The 20,808-nt window shown below is 41.0% G+C and overlaps 1 protein-coding gene across 2 annotated transcripts in view; it reads left to right on the top strand.

The window, feature by feature from the left end:
• The window catches only part of LOC116983413 (coiled-coil domain-containing protein 3-like), a 335,069-nt gene that overhangs the window by 117,337 nt on the left and 196,924 nt on the right, over positions 1-20,808 (top strand). Inside the window, exon 3 of one of the 2 annotated variants that reach the window (XM_033037177.1) lies at positions 18,958-19,416. The exons of the other annotated variant lie outside the window; for it this stretch is intronic. Within the exon in view, the coding sequence (XP_032893068.1) occupies positions 18,958-19,110 (153 nt within the window). The 3' untranslated portion in view covers positions 19,111-19,416. Of the gene's footprint in view, positions 1-18,957; positions 19,417-20,808 lie in introns of those variants that run through there. 2 annotated transcript variants of the gene reach the window in all.

Here is a 20,808-nt window from a genome sequence, read left to right as displayed (position 1 = left end):
ACGGCACATGCATGATCTACGAATACCTTTGACTACCCTTGATTACCTATGACTAACATTCCGACTTACTATGACCTACTACAACTAAACATACGAGTAAAAAAAGTATTGATTATTTCCATGGCGACCTTTTTTTACTCGCGGGCATTTTTCAACATGTTGAAAAATATGCCGCGACCTAGCTGAGGCCTCGAATACGGGGAGACCACTCTCGAGCCTGAAGGAGAGTTACAAAAATCTCCTACGACCTCGTGTCAACCATGCTGCGAGTATGAGTCACGGGCAAACTCGCCAGAACACGCGGATTAGGTTGCCCAAGTGGGACAGCCCCTTTAGGCATTGTGATCTTGATGAAAGCACAAATCTCAGACTACAGTAAACCCTCGCAATAACGGGCCTCCATATAGAAATTTTGGTTCCAGCGGACCAAGGCTCCTGTTGCACCACACCCTCTCCCCCCACTTCCGCCAGTTACCCAAGGAGATGGCACCAGGTGACATAGTTGCGGGAGTGGAGAGATCTAGCAGCATGATGGCGTGTGAGTACCGGGACCGTCCCCGGCGCACCACATGTTCTGTGGCAGAGCACTGTGTTTCTTCCCTCCCGTCTTTAGGTTAAACTTTGTCCCCCTCACTCGATTATTGCGGACAATCGGCAATAACGGACAATATCCTCCCCTCCATGGACTGTTATTCCTTGGGTTTACTGTATTTAATTGTGTGCCTATAATATTTGCAGTCCCATAAGCATCAGGCAAATGGTAATCTTCAATACATTGGTGGGGGGAGGGTAGAATTCAACCCTGGTAACAGTCTGAACTGCATTGTTATATGAAGAATTGTAAATGAAACAAAACACTGGTATTATCTGAAAACATCAGTGTTTTTGAATCATACAAAGGAGAGAACAATATGGGTGGCGACAGTAGAGCTGCTGCCATACAGCGCCAGAGACCTGGGTTCGATCTTGACTACAGGTGCTGTCTGTATGGAGTTTGTACATTCTCCCCATAACCCATTTATTGGCTTAGTATAAATGTAAATTGTCCCTAGTGTGTGTAGGATAGTGTTAATGTGCAGGGATCGCTGGTCAGTACGGACTCGGTGGGCCGGAGGACCTGTTTCCGTGCTTTATTTCTAAACTAAACTAAACAATGTCAAAATAAGTGAAGATGATTGGTTCCAGCACACTACCTTGAACCATGTTAGTGGTAAGATTTTGGAGTTTGCTAATGTATGCCAATGGCATTCTGCATCTAATTCCCTGGTTTTCATTTTACACTGAATGTTTTTACGGTTCTTAAATCTTATTTTGATGCCAGACTTCAAAGTTCTTTTGCAAGGTCTCGTAAACCAAATAAAATGATTTGGAAATTAATGCTCATAAAAAGATAACTTGACATGTGTTAAAGGAAAAGAAAATAGGAATATTTTCTTCAGGGGATTTTAACAACATACATACTTAACAAGCTTTCTCCCTAACACATATACCCGAGTATCAACATGGCTATATTACTTTTGTTTATAATAAATATAAAAGCACATACTGAGTTTCACTGAAGTCTATCAACTTATTTCCAAGAGTTTTCACAATTTTAAGCACCACGCTAGAAAGAAAAATCAAGATAAAAATATCAAGGCTAACATGTTGCCAGATTAATGATTGAAAGTTACAGCACGGAAACAGGCCCTTCAGCCCAATGAGTCCAGGCCCATCAATCACATGCTGACACTAGTTCTATGTTGTCCCATTTCTGCATCCACTACCCACACATTTGGACCAATTTACAGAGGCCAATTAATCTACTAACCCACACGTTTTGGGGATGTGGGAGGAAACCAAAACACCCAGAGTTAACCCACACGATCACAGGAAGAACATGCAAACTCCACACAGACATCACCTGAGGTCAGGATCAAACCTGGGTCCATATGGCAACAACTCTACCTGTTTAGTACAAGGGAAAGAAAACTGTTTGGTACACTACATGCTTATCAGTTTAAAGTCAGTTTTCCACAGCTGATATTGTTGTAAAACTCTGCCATTCAGAATAGTTTAGTTTAGAGACACAGCGTGGAAACAGGCCCATCGGCCCACCAAGTCTGCGTCGACCAGCAATCTCGCACTTAACACTATCCTACACACACTAGGGACAATTTACATTTATACCAAGCAAATCAACCTACAAACCTGTACATCTTTGGAGTGTGGGAAGAAACTGAAGATCTTGGAGAAAACCCACACAGTCACGGGGAGAAATACAAATCCATACTGACAGCACCTGTAGTCGGGATCGAACCCACGTCTGTGGCACTGAAAGAGCTGTACGGCAGCAACTCTACCACCGTGCCACAATGCCACCCCTAAATACTACCACTCACATCAACAAAAACACCAACCTAAATAAGCCTGCAAATAATTTTCCAAATATTGAGATCTTAGTCCTGAGATCTATATTCGGCCGGAGTTAACTGTAACCAACAAATAAACTTTGCCCATTAGACGTGACCTTGACTGTTTAATTTACATAAGCTTTCACAAGGAAATTAAAAGCTGAATTAATAAGGTTGATAATATAAGAATATTTATGTATTGTAATTCTGCATCAGGTGTAATTACAATATCAAACCTCTATCAGTCAACATCTTCTCCATTAACTAATAGCAAGATAAAGTTAGTTGATATCACCTTGATTAAAATTAGTTGCATTAACTTATAAACAGCAGACAACCCAGCAAAGGGTGAGTTTGAAGGCCACCTTTGTGTAATTCTGTGCAGTAAATTTATATTTTGTGACAGATTATATAAAAGATCAGCCTATTCTGCTCGGCTGATTCCATTGATGTGATGGGTATAATACATTATTTCAACATTTCTATCTCAAGTTTATTACTTAGAAACAAAGTATATTTTGCTCTAGTGAAAGGACATTAACCTAAAACATTAGCTGTATCTTTCCCCACAATTGCTGGCTCGTCTGTTGATATTTCCAGCAATTTCTGTTTTAGTTTCAGTTTTCTAGCATTCATATTATTTTGCATTTTTGTGTTAATATCATAATAATAAAAGTATTTTATTGAGATCAGCACTGAAGTGAAGCGATCATCTCACTCTCCTTCAAAAACCTGACAAGGATTCTCATTTCAACCCCACGGGTTACTTCTTCCTCATCCTTCTTGTAAGGAGTGCCTGGAAAGATTCCTTCTCCACATGCAACAGTCTCTATTCCTTCCATTTACATTCCATTTAAAAAATTAGATTTGTCAGTTTATGCCAGATTGCAGTTCAGTTACATGATATCCCAGGACATCGTGGCTTTTAGGTAACTCCTTTGAAAAATCCTAATTCCAGCCTTTCATAACAAAAATAATTGGTCCTTTCTCCCCACAGATGCTGTTCGATCTATTGAGTTCCTCCAGCAGACTGTTTGTTGAGGAGGAACTGCAGATGCTGGTTCACACCGAAGATAGACACAAAATGCTGGAGTAACTCAGCGGGCAGGAAGCATCTCTGGAGAGATCTCCACTGAGTTGCTCCAGCATTTTCTGTCTATCTAGACTGTTGATCCTTTGATTCATAGTGCTTGAAGGTTTTAAATTCTGTTTTTATTCAGAATGTTAAATTCTGTTTTCATTGAGGGCCAGTCTTACTATTTGATCAAAGTCCTGCAGATGTCAAAGGAGAAGTAGGTTAAATCTGCGAGATTGAGGCTTGGCATGTGTGGCCATCAATTTTAGTTCAATTGCCAGAATATTATAGTGCTGTAACATGGTGACCTGCCTTGACTAAGGTTATGAAATTTCCTTTGCTTTTAGGGAGGATGAAAATGACAACTTGGTGATAGATGGAAGCAATGACCAGGATCCAATTTTCCCTGACACCCCCGAAAACCATAAGATGTTCTTTAGCCACTTCCAGTTCACCGATTGTGTCAGCGGCACCAGTCATCAGACCTACTCACCCGAGTGGGAACTGACAAAGCATAATCAGGTAGGACATCCTTGATTAGTTTGATTCTTTCATATCCAGAAAAGGCTTATCATTGAATCGTTATGTACCTTCACAATATAATGGATGCCATGTATATTAGCTTGTGTTCAAGATGTGTCATCATTGGATTTTGTATCTCCGTTGGTCTTCTCAGTATAGACCTTATAAAAGATTATCCAATTTGCCTAAATTGCCTGTTTCAGATCTATTTGCCCAAATAGACTGAGCGATCTCATCCCATTTATTTTAATTTAGTTTTGTTTAGTTTAGAGATACAGCGCAGAAAAGGCCCTTTGGCCTACCGTGTCCGCGCCACACATTAACACAATCCTACACATGCTAGGGACATTTTACAAGTTTCCCAAGCTAATTAACCTACAAACCTGTATGTCTTTCGAGTGTGGGAGTTAAACGAGCTTCCGGAAAAAACTCACGCAGGTCACGGAGTGAACGTACAAACTCCGTACAGACAAGCACCCATAGTCAGGATTGAACACGGGTCTCTGGCGCTGTAAGGCAGCAACTCTACCGCTGCACCACCGTGCCACCCTTGTACATCTCATCTTGTACATGATGCAGTTGGTTTCCTCTGCTGAACGAACCAGTAATTATAGCAGGGACTAGTGAATGCTTTCCTTCAAAGGTAACTCAGAAGCTGTTTTATCTATTGTGGTACTAAGGGGAGAAGGAGGCTCTCTACACATTGCACTCTACCCACTGTGCTCTACCCTCTGCCCTCTGTCAACGCCCTCAACTTAGGTGTTCACCAGACATGGCCCATCATGTCTTGTCACTTATATTGGATCTCAATTAAAAAATTAGTTTCAGTTTTAGTTCAGTTTATTGTCACCTGAACCAGGTTTGTATAGACACCGCACAAGTTCTGCACGCGCCTTCAGTTGGCTCTTCCCATGTGCCCAGTGTTCTCAACCATTTCTTGATGTCTACAGAGGATGCATGATATGCATGAAGACAATGCACACAACACAATGACTTGCACAATGGGAGCGGCACTGTGGCGCAGCAGTAGAGCCTTACAATGCCAGAGACCTGGGTCCACCCTGACTACTGATGCTGTCTGTACAGAGTTTGTACGTTCTACCTGTGACCTCATGCATTTTCTCCATGTGCTCCAATTTCCTGCCACACTCCAAGGACATACAGGTTTGCAGATTGTGGAGGAAAGAACTGGAGATGCTAGTTTACACAGAAGATGGACATAAAATGCTGGAGTAACTCTGTCCCGCTGAGTTCCTCCAGCATTTTGTTTCTACCAGGTTTGTAGGTTAATTGGCTTCAGTAAAATTGTGAATTGTGCCGGATAGTGTTAGTGTACGGGGTGATTATTGGTCAGCATGGACTCGGTGTGTTGAAGGGCCTGTTTCCGTGCTGCCTCCCAAAATCTAGGCAAAACCTCACCTATGGTGTTATCTGCTGTAACTTTGTACTTGCACAGCTCTCAGTGTAACCTGTACTCACAGCAGGAGGTGAGTGGACAGCGAGTTGCATTTGCCCCCTAGAATGCATCTACCCAGGCCAGTTCTGGTCACTGAAAATATTTGCCAGTGCAGTCTCACACAGAATTAAGGAGTCAACTACATTTTCCAGACACATGGCATTGCCCAAATGGAAATCTTTCTTATAATGTGTAATGACTTATGCATTGGGAGACCAGAAAACTTTCCTGTTCCTAAAAACATCCAAGACATTTGGCTACATGAGTGGTCTGTGGCCGGCTCCAATGCCAAGGAGTTCTCCTGTTACTGAAATCAACGCAGATGAAATGCAATGTCTGAAGACCTCTCTGATGCTGCAGTGAGACACGATTGAGACCATGTGTGGCTTCTTGGCAAGGTCCATTGGGATTGGGGCAGCCCTGTGGTGCAGCGTTGTAGTTGCTGCCTTACACCGCCAGAGACCTGGGTTTAATCCTGACTATGGGTGGTATTTGTATGGTTTGTGATTGCATGGATTTTCTCCAGGTGCTCCGGTTTACTCCCACACTCCAAAGACAGACAGGATTGCAGATTAATTGGATTCGGTAACAACATCGTAACATTGTCCCCAGTTTGCAGGATAGTGTTAGTGTGCGGGGATTGCTGGTCGGTGTGGACTCAGTGGACCAAAGGGACTGTTTCCGTGCTGTACCTGTAAAGTAAACAAATCCGGTGGTGAATTATAATCATAGTTAACACAGAAGAATCAACGTTGGCTTGAACTCTACAGAGATACTTGTCAAGGCACAAGCGTGTGACCACAGGTCTTCCTGCAGAATGCCATGTGTCATAGTGAAGTGAAGTTCAGTTTAGGTTATGTCACATGTACCGAGGTACAATGAAAAGCTTTACGTTGCTTACTAACCAGTCAGCAGAAAGACAATACATGATTACAATCTATCCATTTACAGTGTATAGATACATGATAAGGGAAAACGTTTAGTGCAAGGTAAAACCAGCAAAGTCCAATCAAGTATAGTCTGAGGGCCATCAGAGGTCGATAGTAGTTCAACACTGCTCTCTGGTTGTGGTAAGATGGTTCAGTTGCCTGATAACAGCTGGGAAGATCCTGAATCTGGAGGTGTGCGTTTTCACACTTCTTTACCGTTTGCCTGATGGGGGAGGGGAGACGAGGGAGTGGCCAGGGTGCGACTTGTCCTTGGTTATGCTGCTGGCCTTGCCGAGGCAGCTTGAGGTATAAATGGAGTCAATAGAAGGGAGGTTGGTTTGTGTGAAGTCAGCTTAGGAACATCTGAGGCTGCATAAACACTGTTTTTAGGCGGGTCCGTGAAGAGTTGTTCTTGTGACAATGAATGGACAATCATTGACCCCCGACACCTCTAGTAATGAAATACTGCAGCTGTTTCATCTCTATAGCCACTCATGGAACGTGTCTCAGCAGTTAAAATGTAGAAAGAAAAACACTCCACATTGCTTCTACCACTCTTTCTGGGCACTCTGGAAGGCGGGTGTGATGTCAGCAGTACGTTCTGAGAGGCCCCGTCAGGAAATGTTATTATTGTTTCAGGAAGGAAATGCAGATGATGGTTTAAACCGAAGATAGACACAAAATGCTAGAGTAACTCAACGGGACAGGCAGTATCTCCGGAGAGAAGAAATGGGTGAAGTTTTGGATTGAGACCCTCCTTCAGACTGAGAGTCAGGGGAGAAGACACAGAGATATGGAAGGATCAGGTGTGAATACGAGACATCAAAAGGGGATGAGGTCCTAAGAAAATGTAGAATAAATTAATTTGTTAGCGAGGAGACGGTGACAACGTTTTGTGTCTCGACCCGATATGTCACACATTCCTTTTCACCAGAAATGCCATCTGCTTCTAATTCAGCTGAGATTGCTCCCATAATAGTCAAAATATAGAACTTGACCAGGTAGAATGGCCATATTTATTTTCGGTGATGGAAAAATTTCAACTAGGAGAGAAGTACTGTACATGGGTTAAATTGTTATATTCTAACCCAACAGCTAGAATATTAACAAACAAAATGTTATCAACTAAATTTAATCTCTCTAGAGGCTGTAGACAAGGATGCTCACTATCCCCACTATTATTTGCTCTTGCAATCGAACCCCTAGCAGAAAGCGTTAGAAACCATCCAGGAATATTTGGATACAATACTAGAGACACAAGGAATAAAATCTCCTTATATGCAGATGATATACTAATATATATTACAAAATTAGAAACTAGTATTCCAAACCTATTAAATCTAATAACTCAATTTGGTCAGTTTTCGGGATATAGAATCAATTGGAATAAAAGCGAAATCATGCCAATAACAAAATTCAATTTACATACAATACAACAATCCCCTTTTAAAATAGTTAAAGATAAATTTAAATACTTAGGAATCTATGTAACTAAGACATATACCTCTTTATTTAAACTAAATTTCCCACCCTTACTGAATAAACTACATAAGAATATTCAATACTGGAAAACACTCCCCATTTCAATGCTTGGGAGAATTAATGCTATAAAAATGATTTTTTTACCGCAACTGCTGTACCTATTTCAATTAATTCCGATATATATCCCAAAAACTTTTTTCAAAAAAGTCGACTCCATTGTTACAAGTTTTGTCTGGGATTATAAGAATCATAGAATAAGTAAAAAACATTTATGTAAATCAAAGATAAATGGAGGTCTGGCTTTGCCAAATTTCTTATTTTATTTTTGGGCAGTCCATATTAAAAACATGAATTTTTGGCTGGAAGAAATGGACCAACAACCAGATTGGCTAATGATGGAAAAGGAAGACTGTCTACCTTTTGAAATTGGACCGATCATATTTGCCCCCACAAAACTGCACAAAAAAACCTATAAAGAAAACCCCATAATACATAGTGGAATACGAATTTGGAAACAAATAAAAAAAGATTTAAAATTGAATAATATACCACTCTGCCTTCCCATTGTAAATAATCCTTTATTCAAATCATCCTTTATGGACAAAGGTTTCACACAATGGAAAAATCATGGAATCAAAAATATAGGACATCTTTATGGGAAAGGTACTTTTCTTTCATTTCAAGTTACAACTGAATTATGGACTGCACTCAAATAATTTCTTCAGATATCTACAAATTAGAGATTATGTTAAATCTAATACACAAGTTTACAGGAATAGGGAATCAGAAATTCTTGATGAATGTCTGAACAAGCATCCTAATACTGAAAAACTAATAGCTTATATTTATAACACCCTACTAAATAACGAGGTACCACCGACCGAACCATATAGATACAAATGGGAAAATGAAATAGGTCATCCTATCACGAAAGATATGTGGGACGAAAGTTTACAACAAATACATCAATGTTCATTAAATGCCAGACATACTTTAATACAATTTAAGGTCTTACATAGACTACACTTCTCTAAAATAAAACTAAATAGAATCTTCCCACAAATCTCTCCTATTTGTGATAAATGTCTACATTTAGAGGCTAATTTAACACATACGTTTGCAAACTGTAAAAAACTTAAACATTTCTGGACAGATATTTTTGAAATAACTTCAGAAGTTATTAATACATAACTGGACCCAGACACAAAATTAATAATACTTTGAATATCAGAACAAAGCTTAACACTCACAACAAACCAAAGAAACTTCCTCAATTACAGTATAATAACCGGAAAAAAATTAATATTAAAATTTTGGAAAGGCCCTACAATCCCCACAATTAAAATGTGGATTACGGAAATGTCGGAGACCCTATACTTAGAAAGAATTAGACTTGTCTTAATGGACAAACAAGATCTTTTCCATAAAATTTGGGCTCCATTCATTAACTATCTGAAGGGATAGATTGGCACAGCACGAGGACCCAGCTGAAACTTGAACTCAGGAACAGATGAAAAACTATACACTATACTTTATAACCTACGAACCTATCTCCATTGATGTATTACAGGTAACCCATTCCACCTCCCTTGTTTTTCTGTTGTGTTGTTTTTTGTTTTTTTTTTGCTTTCTTTTTTATTTGTAACTCTCTACCCTCTCTTTTTCTCGCTTTCTATAAAAAATAAAAGGAAAAAAAAAAAAAAAAAAAAAAAAAAAATAATATAGAACTTCGAGATCCAATAACTTGAAGGTGTGGATGGAACTGTGTAGAACGAGAAAATGACCTCATTTAGTACAACCCAAATGCCAGGAAATTTACAGACATATGAACATGAATAGTGCCTGTGAATGCCCAGACCATTTTGGTATGACTTAACATGGCGAACATCATCTCTAGGTACAAATCAGAACTTGCTCATATCTATCTATCTATATCATCTATAGTATTACTAAAACTCTTATCTGTCCTCTTCTGGTTTGCATTGTTTTTAAATCTGAGCAAAGACGGTACCCTATATCACTAGGATTTTTTTCACCACCGTACTAACCGTTCCCCTCTGCTCCAAGCGCGCCAAGTTTTGTTCCGATCGATGGAATATTACAAAAGTTATGAAGGTTTACAAAATCGTGAGATCAGCAGATTGGTGTTCTCGCCTGTCAGTCACCATGAAGGTAGCGCCGCTTCCAGCACCCGCTGTTAATCACCGGGCCGTACTGAGTGAGTCGTGCAGAGGAGAATGACCAGTGAAGTGATCAGCGCCCGCTGTGAGTCCCCATCGCACCCCCTACCCCTTCCCCTCTGGTACCCCTCGCTGGCTCCTGCCCCCTTGCCCCGTAATACCGCACTCTCCCCCATGGCTCTTCCTCGTCTTTTCTCCAAGCTCTTTTTCCCCTGCCCCCATACCCCTCCCTTCGACATACCCCTCAGAACCCTCCCCCTGCCCACCCACAACCAGATCTCTCTCCCCCCCCCCCCACTGTGTCTTTACTGCAGCTGCGGAAGGCTCTGAATGACCAGACTGGTACCCGGACATGGCGTTGAAGAACGAGAAGCCGAAGCAAAGAAGTGGAAGCCAAATAACCGAATGGAAACAAAGCCAAAACGCCAACTAACCGAAAGGAAGGGACGCCTAAAAAGCAAACTCACCGCTCCCCCTCCCCCAACCCCTGGACCCTGACACCCCCCTCCCCAACTCGGGCGTGGGGACAGATGGCTCGGGGCATAATAAATCACTTTTAAAACATGTAGGGACACACACATTCCCTGGTGGGCCGATGACAACGAACAATTTCACAATCTGTAAACTGTTTTAACTGAAGATGGACACAAAAAGGAATGGGTGACATTTCGGGTCGAGACCATTCTTCAGACCTGATGATTGAGTCTGAAGAGTCTCAACCCGAAATGCCACCCATTCGTTCTCTCCAGAGATGCTGCCTGTCCCACTGAGTCACTCTAGCATTTTGTGTCTATCTTTGGTGTGACTACACTTATGCAGTGCAGCTATGTAAGTTGAGAAAATTGGCACTGACAGGGGTCCATGTGAAAGGACAGCACCTAACCAACAAAGGCACAATGAAACCAGCTGCCGCAAGCCCTTCCCACAGGATGGGGTTTTAATTCGGCTGTCTCGAGGGATGCGCACCTTTGGCCGCTTACAACTTGGTGCTTGGGTTCAGATTGCCCAAACACCTATGGCTTGTGTGGGAAAATGACCCTTACCCTAACGTCTCCACCGGCCAGTGATGTGATGGATGTGGGGGTCTGGACCAATCGCTGACAAGTCCCGCCCCTTGGCGACGTCATGTCTGTTATTTGATTTTTCTGTTGAGCGGCATTCGGTTCGTTGGCTAGTAGGCGACGCAGCCTTTCGGGTAGGTGCCTTTTCAGCAGCGGCCATTCGGTGAGTTGGCTTATAGGCGTCCCACCCTTTCGGTTAGTTGGTGTTTCGGCTTTGTATGCTTTCGGTTATTTGGTGTATCGGCTTCATTTCCATTCGGTTGTTTGGCTTCCACTTCTTTGCTTCGGCTTCTCGTCCTTCGACACCACGTCCGCACATGGGCCCGACCCGGCCCAGTCCAGCCAGCGCCGTCGGAGATGTCGCCAAACAGGAAGAAGAGACTCCCAGCGGAGAAGAACGACCAGTAAAATGACCAACAAAGCGACCAGCACCCGCTGTGAGTCCCCATCGCACTCCAACCACTTCCCCTCTGGTCCCCCTCTGTGGCTCCTGCCGCCCACCCGCCCCCCCCCGGTAATACGGCATTCTCCCCATGGTTCTTCCCCTTCTTTTCTCCGAGCTCATTGTCCCCACACCCCTCTCCCCACACCCCAACCCTCCACACCCCAACCCCCCCACACACCCCTCCCTTCCACAATCCTCCCCCTGCCCACATGCACCCCTCGCCCACACCCCATGCCCACACACCCCCTCTCCTCCAAACCCCCCCTGCCCACACATACCCCCTTAGGCACCCCTCACCCCCCTTCAACCTCTCTGTCCACACATACCTCCCTCCCACACACCCCTTCCTCCCACACACCACTCCGCCCTACAACCCCTCCCCCCACAACCTTTCCCCCCCACAACCTCCCCCCCCACAACCCCTCTCTGCCCATACCCTGCTCTCCCTCCTGCCCACAGACCTCCACAATGCGCATCCCCACAATGCCCCCCTACAATGCCCCCCCACCCACACAACCCTCTATCACACAACCCCCCCTCTACCCCACAACTCCCTCGCCTCCCCCACGTCCCCCTCCCCCCACAACACCCCTCGTCCCCCCACAACCCGCCCTCCCCACACAACCCCATCCTCCCCGATTATGGTAACGCCCCTTCGGGGGGAGGGGGCAAGATTATAAAACCCCGGATGCCTGGACATGACTCCGTCTCTCTGCAAGATCGTGAGGGCGAGACCATGACTCTCATTCAGCTGTGAATCAACTGAACTGTAAGTCTGCAATGTACTTGAGTAAATGATGTGTTAGCCCTTAAAGAAAATAAAATGAGCTGTTTGGTCTGCCCTGTGCTTGAAATTGAAATAGAAATGAAATGAAATGGGTTGTTTGGCATGCCTGAAACCACTAATCTCGGCCCACAAGGCCCCTATTAGCAGAGAAACCAGTCCCCTTTGCCCAAATGCCCGTATTGGCCCAAGAGGAACATTTTGGCCCAAAAGGCCAGTGCCAGGCCAGGAAAAGTCCAGAAAAAGTGCCTGTCACTGAGATTTTGCTCAGATTTTTTTTTTAAAGAGCCTCTTCAGCTCATCAGGCCTGTACTAGCCCAGGATGAGTCTCTTTGGCCCATCAGTAAAAAAGTATTTCCCCTCAAGTATTAAACCTCACCCCATTTTTCTCCCTCCCTTCATTGGCTCCCTTTGAGATCCAAGCCAGGATAGACTTTCCTCCTTCATTGCTGTAATCTGCAGAAAAGGATGAAAAATTTCTAAAATTGATTCTCCACCCTCTCCCACTTCTCTCTCGCAGTCTCTCACCTGTTTTGGGCAGAATTTCTGGCAGTTTCTGAGCTACCAGCCCACCAGGCCTGAGTGACTGAGCTGCCAGCCCACCAGGCCTGAGTGACTGAACTGCCAGCCCACCAAGCCTGAATGACTGAGCCGCCAGCCTAAAAATCCATTTGGCCCACAATGTTCATACTAGCCCTCTGGAAACCAATACCTTCGGCCCACAACACGCATACTAGTGCTCCAGAAATCTTCCCCCCTCCCACTGGCCACCAATATTGAATTTTTTTTTGTTTTTTTTTTGAAGTACAATACAGTGGTACCATTTTTCAGGTGCCAAATATATGTTAACATAATACAATCTCTGTACAACTTCAATTTTTATTTTTTTTTAAAGAGAGAAATAAGAAAGAAAGAGATAGTAGAGAGTAGAAAAACGTGTAGTGTGTATAAAAAAAAAGAGATAGTGAGGAAGAGAAATAAGAAAGAAGAGAGAACAAGAGAGAGATTAGCAAATAAACAATAGGAGATGAGTTTTTATATTGTTGATCATCTTTCACCCAGACCTGAAACAATTGATTTTTACGATACTGTTGCACCACATGAATACAAAAAGTCAATTCGTTAAGAATTGATCTTGTTTATCTATTAGGAGGAGTCTCATTTCTTCAAGGTGTGCTGTGTCCAACATATTTCTAATCCACATTTTGAGCGTTGGTATAGTTGTATTTTTCCAAAATTTGAGTTTGAGTTTTATTGCTATTATTAACACATAATTTAAAAATGAATTTTGGGATATGCTTAATTTGTTCCTGTCTCCCATTACTCCAAATATAATCATTTCAGTATGAGGTTCCATTTTTATCTTAAATAAATTTGTGAGTATATCAAAAATATCACACCAACATTTGTGAAGTTTTGTACAAGAAACAAAAGAATGTGTAATATTGGCATTTTGAGAGAGACATTTATCATAGATGGAAGAAATAGTTGGATAAAATTTATTCAGCCTAATTTTTGAATAATATAGTCTATGTAGTATTTTGAATTGAATTAAATTGTGTCTAGCATTAATCGAGCATTTATGTATATATATCAAATACTTTTCCCATGTTTCTTTCGAGATTCTTATCATTAATTCTTGTTCCCAAGCTTCTCTAAGTGCCTCTGTTGATGGTAATTCTCTATTTAAAATACTGTTATATAGATATATTAATTTTTGTGAGTCAGCCTTAATATTCATTGCTTCATCCAGTGGATCTAAAATTATAATTTGAAATCTTTGTATATATTTCTTCATAAAATCACATATCTGTAGATATTTAAAATATTGGTTGTTATTCAGTTTAAATTTTAATTTTAATTGTTGAAATGATAACAGATTTCCCATTTCATACATGTCGCCTACCTTTTTAATTCCTAATCTTTCCCATTGTTTGTATGTTTTATCAATAAGAGATGGTTTAAATACCGGATTATTCACTATTGGTGTCAGCACTGATAGGTTTCTTAATTTTAAAGTTAATTTTATTTGTTTCCAAATTCGTATTGTATTATGGATAATTGGATTCTTCTTGTATATTGTGTTGTTCAATTTTATCGGGGAGAAGAGGATCGCTCCTATATCACACGGAGAACAATCCTCTTTCTCCATTCTTATCCATTCCGTCTGTTGAGGAGATCTGTCCAACCAGTAAATTATATTCTTAATATGCACTGCCCAATAGTAATACAAAAAATTAGGCAGTGAGAGTCCCCCAATCTCTTTGGGTTTACACAGGTGGTTTCTTTGAATTCTATGTGCTTTATAGTTCCAAATAAAGTTGGTAATATTAGAATATATTTTAAAAAAAAAATATTTTGGTATATATATATTGGTATGGATTGAAATAAGTATATTATTTGTGGTAAAAAAAATCATTTTTATAGCGTTTATTCTGCATATTAATAACAGCGGGAGCGTTTTCCAGAATTTAATCAAGGCATTCAATTTATTTAATATTGGCATAAAATTAGCATTAAATAATGATTTATATCTTCTGGTAATTTGAATACCCAGATGCTTAAATTTTTCGGTTGCAATTTTAAAGGGAAATTTTAATAGATGAGTCGCTTTCTGAGGCTTTAATGGCATAATTTCACATTTATTCCAATTTATTCTATATCCTGAAAAATACCCGAAATTCCTCTATTAAATTTAATAATGTTGGGATACTCATTTGTGAATTTGTAATATATAAAAGTATATCATCTGCATATAATGAAATTTTATTATTTGAGTCTTTAGTGTTATATCCCTGAATATTCGGATGCATTCTTATCCTTTCAGCCAGAGGCTCTATCATAAGGGCAAATAGCAGGAGTGATAATGCACATCCCTGCCTATTGCCCCTCGATAATTGGAATTTTGGAGATAACATTTTATTAGTTAATTTTCTTGCCGTTGGTTTATCATATAATAATTTTGCCCATCTGATAAAATTCTCTCCCATATTAAATTTTTGGAGTACTTTGTATAAGTACTGCCACTCTACCTGATCAAATGCTTTCTCTGCATCCAGAGAGACAATTGATAAATCTTCCTTTTCCGTTTTATGTGAATACATTATATTAAAAAGGCGTCTCAGATTATTAGATGATTGTCTTTTAGGTATAAACCCCGTTTGGTCCGGATTTATCAATTTATTAATATATTTACTCAATCTTCTTGCTAAAGTCTTTGCTAAAATTTTCTGATCTGTATTTAAAAGTGACTAGACCAAGTGCAGACCCGTTGGGTCTGTTTTCCCAACGGCGGTTTTGGGGGGGTGGGGGGGTGGTGGGTTGGGGGCGGCTGCGGCAACACACTTACATTAACCACACCCCAAACACACAGGTGGGTGGGGGGGTGGTGAGAAGAGGGGTAGGTGGGGAGAGGAGGAGGTTGAAAAGGGGCAGATTTTGGAGGTTAAAGGAGAGCGGGGTAGGTGGTGAGAGGGGTGGATGGGGAGGGAGATGTGTGGGATGGGGAGGGAGGGGAGGAGGGAGGGAGGGGGAGGGGGGTTTTGGGGGGAGAGAGGGGTAAGAGTGGGGAGGGAGAGTGGAGGGGGAATGGGGAGAGAAGTGGTAGCGTGCGTTGGGAGGGGTTTGCGGGAGTGTGGGAAGAGGGACAGAGGGTTTGGGGGAGGGGGGAGATGGAAGGGTGTGGGGTAGAGAGTGAACGGGGTGTGGAGGAGAGTGATGGGTTAGAGTGGGGGGGGGGGGTTTTGTGGAGAGGGAAACATAGGAACATTAGAGTCTATAAGATCTTCCCTCAATTTTCTAAATTCTAGCGTGTGCAAGCCGAGTGTATCCAGTCTCTCTTCATATGAAAGTCCTGACGTCCCTTGAACCAGTCTGGTGAACCTTCTCTATGGCAACGATGTCTTTGGGCATTGGGCATTGTGTCATCACATGATGACACGGTCATCAGGGGCTGGGGCTGGTTCAAAGGCATATGTAAATGGATGCATCCCGATTGGACATCTGCGGGCATTGGGCATTGTGACATCATGCCAGTTTATTTTGGGGGGGGGGGGGTTTTGATTAAAAACGTGCACTTTTAACACGACGAAATGTAATGAGGAGGGGATACTTAGAATGAAAAGTGAAATCTCTACCGAAATGGAAAAGACGTCGGCGATTCCGCGTCTGGTTTCGGAGTTGCAGGGAATCAATGGGAGTAATGCGGCCGGAAACCGTACATGTAAATTGATCCTTTCCGATTGGACGTCTGGGAGCGCCGGGCATCGTGATTGGACGTCTGCGAGCATCGGGCATTGTGGCATCGCACGGCGGGAACGAATCGAAAGGCAGAATGGCAGCCGGACGGATGTCGGACGGATGGGGCGAGAGTTTTATATAATAATAGATAGATATGGCTCTATATGAGCCCGGTTCTTCTACATCTTTATCTTTTTTTGGTATAAGTGTAATTGTAGATTCTGCTAGTGTTTCTGGTAGTTTATTTTCGGTAAAAGCATGAGTATATACTTTAAGTAAGTGTGGGACCGTTATCTCTTGAAATCTTTTATAAAATTCATTGCTAAACCTGTCTGGTCCTGACGTCTTCCCATTTTTCAATTCTTTTGTTGTTTCTCCTATTGCTTCACTTGTAATCTGAGCCCCTAGTTCCTCTTGTTCTAAGATATCCAGTTTTGGCAGATTACAGTTATCTAGAAAATGTATAATTCTACTGTCTTCTATTTTAGTTTTAGATGTGTGTAAATTTTGATAAATTTGAGCGAACCTTTTATTAATATCCTTGGGTAGTGTTAGCAGTTCACCTTTCTCTGATTTAATTTTAATGATAGTATTTTCCTTTTCTTGTTTCTTCAGTTGCCGAGCTAAAAGTTTATGTGGCTTGTCACCAAATTCGAAATGTACCTGTTTTGTAATTTGGAATAATCTTATTACTCTTGCCGATAAAATTTGGTTAAGTTTAAATTTCAGTAATGTAATCTTATTATGTTTATCTATGGTTGGATCTTTTGCATTATCTAAATCGAACAGTTTAATTTCCTGTTCTAACGTCCGTTGTTCTGTCGTATTCATTTTATTTTGAAAATTTTGGTATGAAATTAAATCTCCTCGGATGAATGCCTTAAAAGTTTCCCATAATAAAGATGGTGAAATACCTGGTGTCTCATTTGTCTAAAAAAAAAATTCATTTGTTGTTTTAAATACTCATGACCTTGTGGGTTATTTAATATTTGTACATTGAATCTCCAAAAAGGTTTTATACCCGGCATTCCCTCAACTTTTAATGTAAAAGTCAACGGGGAATGATCAGAAATAATACTATTGTGATATTTAGGACTAATCGTATATGGAATTAATTTTGTATCCACTAAAAAATAATCAATTCGTGAGTAAGTTTTATGTACCGCTGAATAGAACGAATATTCCCTTCCGGTTGGATTAACTTTTCTCCATACATCTGTTATATTAGTATTTTTTATATATGTATTTAAAAATTCTTAGTCTTAGATTTGGAATTACCCTTCCTTGGTTTTATTGATTTGTCCAAATATGGATCCACAATTAAAATTCCCCCCCCTAATATTACATTTTGGTAATTATGCTCTGATATTATATCCCAAATTTTCTTTAAAAATTGGGGGTTATCAAAATTTGGAGCATAAATATTTATCATAGTCAGTGGTGTGGAATAAATTTCTCCCACAACAATAGTATACCTTCCTTCTTTATCAGATATAGTATTCTTTAATTTAAATGGTATACCTTTCCGAATAATAATAGCCGTACCTCTTGCTTTAGAAGTAAATGACGAATAGTAAGTTTGACCTATCCAATTTGCCTTCAGTCTCATCTGTGTTTGTTGTTTCGTGTGTGTTTCTTGCAGAAAAGCTATGTCCGAATTTAATGATTTTAACTGGGCCACAGTCATGCCCCTCTTAATTGGATCATTCGCACCCCTAATATTCCAACTACAGAATGTGATTCCTCCATTTTTTTTGGTCTATTGTCTTGCATTGTAAATCAGTTTTGGTGGTTTTGATTCATATGGTGCAGCTAAATACCTCAGGTTTTTGGATGTGGGGTGATCATCACAGACTTCTGAAGTTGTTTTACATCTCCTCCCTCTATTAAACCTCAATAAAAAAATAAAAAAGCATATATTGTGATAGTGATGAAAAAAATTAACAAGTGAAACACATGAGTGTTCTGCATTAGTAAGCTGTGTATCCTTTAGGGCCTGTCCACTTAGGAGACCTCCACAGCATCCTCTGGTGACTTTGCCTGCCACCCCTGGTCACTGCAAGGTCGCCATGAGGTCACAGGAGGTTTTGCTCACTCTCCCTAATGGTCGAAAGTGGTTTCCGCATGGTCAAGGCTTCATCTAGGTTGCTGCTTTTTTTTCATCGTGATTGAAACCGGCCTCGACTAAAAATAGGTCGCCGTTTGGTCGAAGGGCAGTGGAGTGGGGTCGCTATTTACTTACAGGCAGTCGAAAGCTGCCGTAGGCAATCTCCTTTGCTGACCGGCCATTTTGATTGGCTCCTCGGAGTTTCACGACATAGAAAACCCACCGGTACGTAAAATGCCCGCTAACTTTATTACACTTCTTAATGCCTTCAATGTCTCCTTTAGCCCATCTGCTCAAGCGTGCAGAATGCCCTTTACGAGGAGGAAGACCGGGTGCGGATGCTCAACCAGAAAGTGAAGTCTCTGGAGAAGTCCATCAACCATCTGCGTGAGAAGGTGAAGGGAACTAAACGCTCACTCGGGCAGGTGAACAAGTAAAGAGGAAAGTTGAACGCAAAGCAGGACACTGGCAAACCGATCCTGAAACTAGTCAAGAAACCAGTCAACCACAATCTGTAACGTTCCAGACTCACTGGTTGTAACGGTCTGTAAGTTAGAGATGAAATGCTTCCATGCATTACACATGGAAACACACGGAAACTACCTACACTATAACAGCAATCTATTCTCAGTAAGATTGTAGTTGTGTCAACTAGAAAAATATAGTTGTGTAGCTTGGCTTTCACATTTGCATTATATTTCTCAGCCAATTTAAGTTTATTTTCTGTTTATAGCAGAGTCATTGAGTTTAGATAGAAGCAAGGTGAAACAGACATGGGACCCAATGCAGAAAACTGGTGGAAACTACTGCAGTGATTGGCAAGTTGGCAAAACTTTGGCAAGATTCCACAGGGAAACAATGTTGACGTGGAAAATAGAACAACCTGTACCAGGGCAGGAATTCGTGATGTATTATGAGGAAACATTTATTAGTAAGAGCAGCTTTTACACAGTCCTGTCTACACTTCACTGACCAGTTGAACATTTAATGCAGGCATTTAGTCTCGAGACAAAAATCAAAAATACTATTTCAGAAGATAGAATTTCTCACAAAACAAACTAAATGGTTTGTTAAATGTATTCCCTAGTTCCAGCATTGATGGACTCACTTCATTGGAAGTTGAACCAAAACCATCAGTTTGGTTCATTCTTTGGAAACATTTTAAATTCATGGATAAAAACAGACTAATGATATTTAAAACACAGAAATTGCAGATGATGCACAATAGCATATCTTGTAACTCACTTTAGTTGTCTTGTAGTGATAGAGTAATAGAGATACAGCACAGAAACATGCCCTTCGGCCCACCGAGTTCATGCTGACCCCATCAACCACCCAATTACAGTAAACTTACATTAATCCCATGTTTTATTCTCATTAATTCCCCCGATTCAAAAGTAAAAAAACTAAGACTAAAATGTTCTAATGATAAAACATTCTGAAAAGCTCTTTAAGCAGGTAAAAACACCTCGGGCATTTAAGACTTTCATTAATACTGAGTCCATTGCTAATTATGCTGTAATTTGGTTTACCTGCATTGAAAGATTTCACGGATTGCCGGAGTAGCTCAGGGGGTCAGGCGGCATCTCAGGAGAACATGGATAGGTGACGTTCCAGAACTGAAACATCGCCTGTCCATGTCGCTTGAGATGTTGCCTGACCCTCTGAGCTACTCCAGCACTCCAGTCATTTTAGCAAACCAGAATCTGCAGTTCCTTGTTTCTTCATTTAAAGATTGTTTTTTTCCCAAATATAAATGGTTAATTTGAATCACCATCACCAGCAGTCCATTTCATAAAGTTAGTGTTCAGACATCCAGGACCACTTTCCATTAGGAGTTTCCAATGCTTCTTTCTTTTTTTTTGTGTGGGTTGGTTTGTGAATGTTGCTTCATGCCATGATTAACCAATAAATATATAATTTCTGTAGAGAGAAGGTGTACCACTCATTAAACTCGGTAACTTGTGAGAAGAGTGTTATATTTCATTTGTGTGAGAATTTTGTTTGATTTGATGAATTCTTAATAATGATTTTTTGCGCATATTTTGCACAGGTTTAGAAATATTACAGAACATGATCTCTGTCAAAATGTTCTAACATTTATTTTCTGGTATTTTGCTTTCAAAATTCGCTCT

The sequence above is a fragment of the Amblyraja radiata genome, chromosome 18 (genome assembly GCF_010909765.2).
Source record: "Amblyraja radiata isolate CabotCenter1 chromosome 18, sAmbRad1.1.pri, whole genome shotgun sequence".
In the NCBI taxonomy this organism is placed as follows: Eukaryota; Metazoa; Chordata; class Chondrichthyes; order Rajiformes; family Rajidae; genus Amblyraja; species Amblyraja radiata.
This window is presented reverse-complemented; position numbering and strand designations above follow the sequence as displayed.